Source organism: Meles meles, chromosome 6, assembly GCF_922984935.1.
Source record: "Meles meles chromosome 6, mMelMel3.1 paternal haplotype, whole genome shotgun sequence".
In the NCBI taxonomy this organism is placed as follows: Eukaryota; Metazoa; Chordata; class Mammalia; order Carnivora; family Mustelidae; genus Meles; species Meles meles.
The window spans coordinates 36,100,441-36,110,521 of NC_060071.1; the positions used below are offsets into that span (position 1 = coordinate 36,100,441).

The 10,081-nt window shown below is 54.4% G+C and overlaps 1 protein-coding gene across 5 annotated transcripts in view; it reads left to right on the forward strand.

Annotated features, from left to right (window-relative positions):
• The window catches only part of GRAMD2A (GRAM domain containing 2A), a 29,610-nt gene extending 20,573 nt beyond the window's left edge, over nt 1-9,037 (forward strand). For 2 of the 5 annotated variants that reach the window (XM_046007146.1, XM_046007145.1), the window contains exons 4-13: nt 1,044-1,101; nt 1,487-1,562; nt 2,180-2,283; nt 2,791-2,889; nt 3,014-3,085; nt 3,631-3,705; nt 5,100-5,244; nt 5,499-5,598; nt 6,486-6,590; nt 6,894-9,037. In XM_046007146.1, the coding sequence (XP_045863102.1) occupies nt 1,044-1,101; nt 1,487-1,562; nt 2,180-2,283; nt 2,791-2,889; nt 3,014-3,085; nt 3,631-3,705; nt 5,100-5,244; nt 5,499-5,598; nt 6,486-6,590; nt 6,894-6,897 (838 nt within the window). In that variant the 3' untranslated portion in view covers nt 6,898-9,037. Of the gene's footprint in view, nt 1-1,043; nt 1,102-1,486; nt 1,563-2,179; nt 2,284-2,790; nt 2,890-3,013; nt 3,086-3,630; nt 3,706-5,099; nt 5,245-5,498; nt 5,599-6,485; nt 6,595-6,893 lie in introns of those variants that run through there. The other 3 variants (XM_046007144.1, XM_046007148.1, XM_046007147.1) reach the window with 3 other exon arrangements.
• Nucleotides 9,038-10,081: the final 1,044 nt, after the last annotated feature.

Sequence of the window (10,081 nt, forward strand, 5' to 3'; positions counted from 1 at the left end):
TTGGAGCTAGTGAGTATCAAGCTAAGTGAAATTAAGTCCGAGAACGACAGATACCGTAGGACTTCACTCATAGGTGAAATTTAAGAAACAAGTCAAACGAGCAAACGGGAGAAAAGGAGAGAGGGATGAACCAAGAAATAGACTCTGAACTCCAGAGAACACGCGGATGGTCACCAGCGGGGAGGTGGGTGGGGGGATGGGTGACACAGGTGACGGGGATGAAGGAGGGCACCGGTGACAGTGACGAGGGTGACGTATGGAAGTGTTGAATCACTATATTGTCGCCTGAAATGATATTGCACTGTATGTTAACTAGCTGGCATTTAAGTAACAACTTAAATAAAAGAAGGGGGCAGACAGGTTAAAGAAGGGGCAGAAAGGGGACCTTGCATCAGGTGTAAGGCTGGGCATAGTCTGCCCCTTGCCTCTTCCTCCCGGTTCGGTGGGGCCTGTCCCAGCACTCGGGGACCCAGCAGAGTCTAGGCTTCTCAGGTTACCAGCCTCCTCCCTGCCCACCTGTCCTCAGGCCAACCTGGCCGTTCCAGCACCACCCCCTCTCCCTCAGCCTCCGTAGCCTCCCTCGGGTCAGGTGAGTCTGCTGAGCTCCAGGCTGCCGGGAGGAGGCTGCAAGGAGGGCAGTCCTGCCGGGATCATGGCCCATGGCCAGGCCCCGGAGCCGTGAGTCTGACATCTCCACCTCACCCGCTCCCCAAACTGGTCCCCATCCCTGGTCTCCCGCTCACCTAGCCTCGGGTCTGCTCCTCTGCTTATCCTTTGGCCAGAGAAGAGGGAGAGGGTTTTTGATACCCAGGGGTGGGCAGCCGCTAAGCATCTCTGGGAGCTGGAGGCAGGAGTGCCCTTCCCCAGGGCTGAGCTCCGCACTCCCTGTCGCTTACCACCTTGCTGTGGCTCCCAGAGAAGGGCCTCAGTCTTCAGCCTCTCGCCCAAGCTTCTGGCCTGAAGCCAGGGCAGACCTGGCACCGCGGATGTATGGGCAGGACTCGAGGGTTCCCTGTCCCTGGAATGGAATGTCTCCTTTGCAGTCTGCACTGGCCAGAGGGCTTGAAGGGTGAAGAGATAAAGAAATGTGGCCGAGAAGGGGTAAGTGCGTGGAGGCCGCCTCTTCACTGCCCACCGAGGGAGGGGGTTCCAGGCTGCCGGAACTGGGGCTGTTGGCTCCTTGGCCGCCACGGCCTGTCACCAAGGGAAACCTCAGTGAGTGTCCCCTCCCGGGTGGGGGTGGTGCGTCACCCTACGGTCATAGCCTGCCCATCAGGACCTTCTGTTGCCATGTCACTGAGAGACAAGCTGTGCTTGGAACTTAGCCTTTCAGCCTTGCTGGCTCTTTACCGACTGCTTTGTGCTAACTCCCCGGGGCCCCTGCCCCCCCCCCCCCACCATGGCATTATTTCCTGGTAGCTGGTGCAGGGCCCCCTTGGTGGCTGATCTCCCCAGGACTTCTCAGCCCCAGCTTGTATGTTTGCAGACACTACTGAGTAAATACAACCAACAATACCACAAGCTGTTTAAGGACATCCCCTTGGAGGAGGTGGTTCTCAAAGGTGAGCTATCTCCTAGGTGTGGCTGGACAGGTGCCTAGAAGGCCTGAGGCCCAGGTCCTCTCCTCCAGAGCCTCTAAGGCACAATTTTGATATGGGAACTGGCTGCCCTTTGGATGTGGTTGGGCCCGCTTACTTCAAAAGTCTGAGAAGACTGGGCAGATCGGGGATATGAAATGGAATTTATGAAAGTTTTCTTGAGGCCATGTCAGGACTTCCAAATTTTATTTCTATTCTGCTCTTAGCAATGGCTGTTCTTTCCTGCTCAGGCCTCTCAGTGAGCATGGGGGAGCATTTGCACAACGAGGCCCTCTCTCCAGGGCAGGGCAAGGAGTTCTGCCTGAGGGAGTGAGAATCCAGACTTAGGGAACCCTTTGAAGCATGAGTGGAGGAGGAGGAAAGCTCTCGTAGTTTGATGGGCTCGGGTGGGGCAGTCAGAACTCTGGAAAAGGACTCGGGGTGCTGGTGGAATGGGTGGTTTGGGGCCTGGGGTCGGGAAGGGGGGTTCTGAGGCAGGCAGTCCCTGACACTGGGCTCTGGACTCCCCAGTGTGAGGACGCAGGCCCTGGGCCTTCAGGGTTGGTTTGTTCATGGCAATCTTCTTTCCTGCGACTTTCCAGTGTGTTCCTGTGCCCTCCAGAGAGACCTCCTTCTCCAAGGCCGGCTCTACATCTCCCCCAACTGGCTCTGCTTCCATGCCAGCCTCTTTGGCAAGGATATAAAGGTAGTAAGTGACAGGACCCCTACCCTGTGGGCACCTGCAGAAGCCCCTCACTGTGAGGCCCCCCCACCTGGTCTCCTTCCAATGTAGAGCCCCTGTCTAGACTCCACAGAGCCTAGAACAGTTCACGGCCAATTCATTCGGTCTATGGGTGCCCCTGCAATGCCTTCAGGATCAGAGTGGGATGTCATCCTTTGGGGAGCCATAATTGTGGCCAGGGGGTAGGTCAGGGAACTCCATTACGGAGTATGGCGTTCACCAGCGCCACCATCCTTGGCCTCCTGGATAATAGGGTGAGAGCCCCAAGCAGTGTGTGCTGCCAAGGCTGGCGCAGGGTGGCGGGACCACTGGAAGGGGAGCCTGCATCAGAGAGTGGAAGGCTCACATATTCTCCCACTTAAGGCAAGGCTTCTCCATGGTGTCCATGCTTGGCTGGGGCTCTGTGCAGGAAGCAAAAGGACCGTGTCCTTGGGGGTGAGTCCTGAGAGAAGCTTGCCTCTCCTCACTCAGGTGGTCATTCCCGTGGTGTCTGTCCAAATGATCAAAAAACACAAGATGGCGCGGCTTCTTCCCAATGGCCTGGCCATCACCACCAACACCAGCCAGAAGGTCAGTGAGTCCCTGGGCCAGCCATCCCTGGTTAATCTCCTGTCCCATCCCCAGGATCCTGACTCTGGCACTTTCTCTGGTCTGTTCTTACCCCACCCTTTTCTGTTTTCTTTCTCTGTCCCAGTATGTCTTTGTGTCACTGCTTTCCCGGGACAGTGTATATGACATGCTGAGAAGGGTCTGCACACACCTCCAGGTATGGAGTTCTGGGGCAGGAGTTGGGCCAGGGAGGCTTCTCAGGCCTAGACTGAGGTCTTGGGACAAGGCTGTTGGGGGTGGTTGGCCCGTCCCTCCAGCACAGGTACCAGGGACAGGGAGAGGGGAGTAACGGGCTCAGACCTAGTGTATCCGAGCTTGTTGTTGGACTGGGTCTCCATGCTTATGAGCATGTCTCTTGGAGGCCGGTGGCCGCTGTGTGTCCCCATGTGTATCCCTCATTGTGCTCCTTTAGCGGGCAAACAGAAGCACATGGCTGCTTCCCAGTAGGCCTACAGCTCTCTTTGGCCCGCGGTGAGGAGGCGGGGAGGGGCAGCAGCATGGGGAAGTATGTTTCCTTGGATTTGCTCTCTGCTCCAGCATTAACTCGGGGACTTCTGCAAACTCTGGAAGCTAGGCTTCATCCAACCCAAGGTGGCTTATTTGGAGGCTTATTAGCACTCTCCTGGAGAGGGCTAATACCTCCTCACTCCTGACCTTGGCTGTTCCCGATGGACAAGTGACCCCAGCTCCTTTCTTCCTTAGCCTTCCAGCAAGAAGAGCCTGAGTGTAAGAGAATTTCCAGAGGAACCTGAGTGCGAGTCCCTGGTGAGAGCTGAGGTTGGAAGCAAAATCTGCTGGCGTGAGGGAGTCTATGGCTCTGAGGCTTCAGGGCCTCCTGGGCAGCGGCCCACAAGGCAGAACTGGGGCTCCAGGCTCAAGAGCCAGTGGTCGTGCTATGCCAGGGGGTCCCCAGACCCGACGCACTCCACGCCATGAGCAGCCACTAGGTCCTGGGCAGATCTGCTGCCTTCCTGAGCGGAAGAGATGCCCAGCCCCCAGAACACCGCGCAGGGCAGAGCCCACAGCCAGACAGCCGCAGAGCTGGTGACCTATCCTCTTTTGTTTAGCAGGGTCAGGAGGGCCTTCCAGGGGTAGAGAGGTCCTTGGGGAAGACTCCAAAAACTATCACTGGAGAACTCAGACTCATCTGAGATTTGCTGAGGTCCCAGTTCTGGGTAGGCAGAGCTGAGTTTCTACAACAGTGATGGAGATGGAAATGACCCCAGGGTGTTTGAAGTCTTCTTCACTAACCATTAAGCATTTAGCCAAGCATACAGTATGAACAATACCATGCAGGTGATAGAAGGTGCTGTTCCCATTTTTGTTGATGGGGACCCTAGGTACTCCTGCTAAGGTCAGTGATGTACTTAGGGTTTGAGTCCAGATTAGGAGGACTTATCCCATTTAAGATACATTGTGCCAAGCTTTCTTGGGCTCCACGGATCTGAGCGCGTACCTGGGTTAGCTCTCGTCTTAGATCCCGCTGTGGTTCTCTACCAGCAGTCTTTTTTTTTTTTTTTTTTTTAAAGATTTTATTTATTTATTTGACAGAGAGAGAGATCACAAGCAGGCAGAGAGGCAGGCAGAGAGAGAGGAGGAAGCAGGCTCCCTGTGGAGCAGAGAGCCTGATGCTGGGCTCGATCCCAGGACCTTGAGATCATGACCTGAGCCGAAGGCAGCGGCTTAATCCACTGAGCCACCCAGGCGCCCCTCTACCAGCAGTCTTCAAAGACATTGTTTCCTGGAAGAATGGCTGGTCCCAGCAAGGGAGCTGATAAGAGAGGCATGTGGTTGCTATGGCAATGGTTTCCCTCCTTCTGGGTACCTGCCTTCACACTCACTAGGTATCCAAATTGGTAATATCTGGGGAAAAAAATTTTTTAAGATTTTATTTTTATTTATTTGACAGACAGATATCACAAGTAGGCAGAGAGGCAGGCGGTGGGGTAGGGGTGGGAGGGGAAGCAGGGTCCCAGCGGGGCAGAGAGCCCGATGTGGGGCTTGATCCCAGGACCCTGGGATCATGACCTGAGCTGAAGGCAGAGGCTTCAACCCCACTGAGCCACCCAGGTGTTCCAATATCTGGAAAATTTTTAATAAACCTAGTGTGGACCCCTTAGGACAAGTGACATCCCAAGGGTCATAGAGAGTTTCATCTGCCTTCTCTGCAGGAAGTCCTCATCCCTGAGATGAAGTGGAGAAAAGTGTGCCCTGCCTCCAGGTCCTTGTCCCTCCCAGACAACATTCCTTGTGTCCCTCGGGCATCCATGGACTCCACGGACAGCTTCTTTCCCTCCAGGAAGCCTCCCGGGTCTGGTGAGCTCAGCATGCTCGTCTGTGACAACTGCTTGCAAAGACCAGGCTTTCCCTGCCCCTACTACTGCAAAGAGGAAAAATCACAGCCAGCAAGGCTTCTGAGAGCTGTTTCTTACTTAATCCAAATCCATAAGGGAAAGCCAAGCCACAAGCCTGAGCAGCTTCAGAGAATGGGGGGAGGTGGGCACACTCCTTGCTGGGCTAGGCTCCTGCCTCCTGCCCCATGAAGATGCCTAATTGCTCTCCTATCACAGAGAATGACGTCTGTGAGGAGGAGAAGCTGGAGGAGGAGCCCAGGAGTGATGGAAAGCTGAGGCTCTGGGATTACCAGCTCCTCAAGGTCATCTTTGTGCTGTAGGTGACTACATTGGGGATGGGGGTGGTTAAACTCACCTAGGTGACTGGCTGTTTGGAGCAGGGGCCTCTGTGTGTGGGGAGGTCACTGTCCAGAGGGAGGGGAAGGTCCTAAGTCAACTGAAAGCTCCTGGGTGGTGTCTGGAGGTTACCTGGCAGGCCCTTCTGCAGCAAGACTAAATGTCTCCCGTCTTTATTCATGCACCCCTGTAATTTAGGGGTAAGGCTGTGCAGTAGGGAGGGGCAGGATAAGAAGCTGTTCAAAAAAGGAAAATGTGCACAGGACTGGAGAGGGGGACAACTAACAAAATTGGAGAGGGCCATCGGATAGACTAGGGGAGAGCCACAGCCTTCCTGCCACTCACCTTTAGAGCAGTTTCTGGAACCCCAGACTTGTCTGTAATTCTGCCTAAGGACCAGCAGAGGGGTGAGCACGGTGGGGCGTTTCGTGAACAGCCAGCCCTGGTGTCCCCTCATCTTACCTCGTGACCTTCCTCTGCTTCTGCTGGCTGAGTTCCAATGGTCAGCCTCAGCATCTGCTGGGAGAGAGGGCCTACCACCTCAGGGGATAATCTTGGCGGCCTTGAAGAGGAGGCACAGGACTAAGGTGGCTGGTCAGAGGGAAGGTGGGCTCAGTTTAAGGACCTGATTAAGGACCTGATTTAAGGATTCCTGCTGGGCTTTGAGGACACCTCCAAGGGGATGAGTCTCAGGACCCCCACATGGCCCGTGGACACAAAGATATCCAGGCCTGAATGTAGCTGAGAGGCAAAAAGTTCTTTAATTCTTCCAATTACAGAAAATAGCTTTGTTCCCATTCCTATTTTTGATGAGTCTCTAAAAATGTCCTTTTTCCAGGTAAGATATCCTTATCTCTCTTTCTCCAGGATCTGCTTCTTGGTCATGTCCTCATCCTATCTGGCATTCCGCATCTCTCGGCTGGAACAGCAGTTATGCTCCCTGAATTGGGATGGCCCAGTCCCTGGGCATAGGTGATGTCCTGTCTCTTCCCAATGCCTCGGGGACTGAAGGTAAAGGACAGGAGCCAATACCTATGGCCAGGCTGCGTGTCATCCTGGCTGGACTTGGCCTTGCCCTTGAGCTGGCTTGACAGCTCAATCTGCCAAGCAAGGTTGGACATGAGCGTGCAGGGTACACAGATCCCACCCTGACCAGCTTGACCAGCTCTTGTTGGCGGGGTGGGAGGGTGGCGAGGGGAGGCAGAGAAAGCCTCTACTGACCCGTCTGTCTGCCTTGTAAGCCCCTTCTCTGATCTGGGAATCTCTTGTGTGCAGGTAACAGCCACCTCGGCTTCTCCAAGAAGAATGCTCTGGGTGCTAAGGTTCCACCAGTGACTCCTGTGGTTTATGTTGCTGTGCTGAGACTGAGTAGGAAGGAGAATACTCTAGATCCTTCCTCCTCCCCCAACTCTTAGCCCTCCTGTTGACCAAGCTCCTACAATCTGGGGACTCAGACACAAAGCCAGATTCTTGGAACCAGCTGAGAATACTAAGCTTCAGCAAGCACTTGGAAAAAGAAAATTAACTTGTTCCTTGGAAACAGTCTGGCACAGAGGCAAGAGCACTAGGAGACACCCAAGGGACAAAAGGCCAAGTTTTGGTACCTGGAATGCAGCTGTGCACGGTCATGCGGCTCACTGCAGGAGTGGGACAGAGGCCGGAACCTAAACCACCAGCAGGGCTCTGCTCTCTCCCAACATACCATGCTCTCGCTTCGGCCCCTGAGGCCAAGGGCAGACTGGGAAAGTGAGGGGGAAGCTATGAAGGAGAAGAGGAGGGTGTGTAGCTAGGATTCCAGCCAGAGGGGAAGATTCACGCCCTGTGCTGAGGCTCTGTTCTGGGTCCTCATGAGGAGGATTGGCTGAATCCAGAGGACAGTACTCGCAGCAGAGGATGGTGGCAGGGGCTGTGAAGGAGGGCAGAGGTCCAGCATTCTGGGTCCTTCGCTGCCACTTCCTGGTGAGACAGGTGGAACAGGCCTGTGATCACTGTGGTCACAGACCTGGTACTTCATCTTCCCCTCTGTGTTCCAACAGTTTGAGGTGTCCCAGATGGGAAGCAGATGATGGGGAGTGACCCCCACTGGGTATGGGGAGAGAGGAAGGTCAGGGACTTTGATTTGAGCTTTGTACTCCCTGCCTGACTGCCTGAGGGGCCATGACCAACAGCAGCCTGTCGGGGAGGCATGGCTGGGCACCTGGGCACGATGGTGTCGGGCCACCGCGGAGCTCCCTCATGTCACCTGTAATCAGTGAGTTGCAGGCTCTGGGGGAAGGTCCTGCCCTCCATGAATAAGGTGAGGGTGTCTAAGGTGGATCTGGTACAGTGCAGGGACCAGGTCAAGGGGTTCTGTCTGATACCTCTGGGGACAAGAGAGGTAGGGGACAGGAGGAATGGGCATAGTGGTAGCTTTGCCCTAGAGATTCCTCCATCTCTGCCAAAGCCTTCTCTGTTCTAAACAGCTCTGCTGTGCCTCAGAACCCTGCCTGCCCTCCCTGGGACTCCAACGTGCTAAGACAGTGCCTTTAGGGGTTCCAGAAGGGCCTTAGTGAGGAGGTCAGAAGTATCAGGCAAAGTCGCTGGTGATGGGGTGTGTCTGAAACAGTCACTACTTTTCCTTCTTCAAACACCTGAGAGGTTAATCAGGGAGAAATCCAAGGGGAATTTAGTTATCGTGGAGCTGTGACTATCTTGCTTATGACAAACCCAAATGAGGATGTGAGGGATGGTGTCTGTAGGGGACAGGTCCCTAAGTGCAGACTAGCGGTCTCTCTATCCTCCCGCCGCTGCAGGTTCTAGGATTAAGCTTAGAGCCTGCCTGGGGCGGTGGTTTTTACCACAGCTGTAGGTGGCAGGTAAACGCATATTCCTTTCTCCCCACAGCACCACTCTGGAGACCCCCCCCCCCCTTTTATTGGAACGAGCCCCGTTTATTACCTTTATATCGTGTTTTCAGGGAAATAACCCTACTTGCCCCAGTGTCTCCCCGCCTTGGTCCTTGCTGGAGGGCAGGGAGAATCGGTCCATTCTCTGAGCCCTGCTAGGCTGAGCCCCAGGCTCATGAGAAGCCACCCGAGGCGCCACGTCAAGTGCACGTCATGCGCGCACTTGCTGGTGCGTCTGGTCTCCGGCCGCGGCGCAGGCTCAGAAAGGGCAAGAGCCATGCTGCAGAGTAGGAGGCTCTGGAGGGCCTCTTGGGTCCGGGGGTTTCAGTGGTAGGAGTGTGCCTGTCGCTCTGGAGGGCCCTCTGTCCGCTTCTCCCTTTTCTTCCTCAGCCTGGTCCTCTGGGGCCGGGGTCCTTTCTCCCGTGCGCGTTTGTAAAGTACGCGGACTTATACGGACCTGCTTGCGGAGACTGACATTCCTCCGATTCCCCGAGAGATTGGTTCGACTGTCCTTGGGTTGTTCCAGCATGGCATTAGCCGTTGAAAATATTTTCAAATACAAACATTTGACTTTTCTAGTGTCCTGTGGTATGGAAAGGTCATTTTTATCTTTAGACGACACACCAAAGGTACTCGTGCTGACATACTTGGCACGAAGGAGACTGACGGAGCCCGTCAGCCCCAGCATCTCAAGTGCTCGGCAAATCTCACGAGGCTGTAGCCAAGCTGCCTCATGCTTCTGGTGTAATGGGAAGGGGAAGAGCGGCCACAGCAGACCTCTGTGGCCTTCTTCACAGCAAACCTCTGCTGGGTGGACACCGAGAAGGCTTCCCTATTTCTCTTGGGCGGCTCCAAAGTGATGTCCGTATTCAAATGGTACTGTGCTTTTGACTCAGGAATTCAAGTCTGGAACCCTGAAACCCAAGCCAGAAAATCCCTGTGTCCTTTTGTATGACATCGAGTCTAGACTGGGGAGGTTAAGTTCCAATTTGGGCCACATTACCTTTCTTTGTCCCTAGGATGCCCCTTCTAGTAGTGATTCACTCATTCAGCAAATACTGAGCCCAGACCACAAGCCAGGTACTATGCCAGGCACTGGGGACAGAGCAGTGAGCATGTCAGGCTGTCTCTGTGTCCCCACGGCACTTCTGCTCCATGTAAACTAAGTTCTGAGTAAACATGTAAACAAGCAAGGGAAATGCAGATTGTGCTTCGGTTCCATGAAGAGGAGAAATGGTGATATGAGAGTAAATGGGGAGTTGGCTGTAGGTGGATGGGCAGGAAAGGCTCTTTGAAGTGACACTCAGATTGGTGTTAAGGTATGAGGACCCAGCCATGGGTCCATTCTTTGGTTCCGTTCATCGGCATTTCGTGGCCAATGGATCAGTAACTGCAAAACCTAGGAGGGAATGCATTTGTCTCTTCTGCACAGAGAGACTCAGCAGGACTTGAGGAAACTGATCAGGTGGGAGATGATGTGGAAAGACGTTGGAGAGGTCAACACCAACAACACACAAAACCAATGAAAAAGTGTGTAAGGAACCCGAAAGGACGTTTCTCTTTAGAAGAGACACAAAT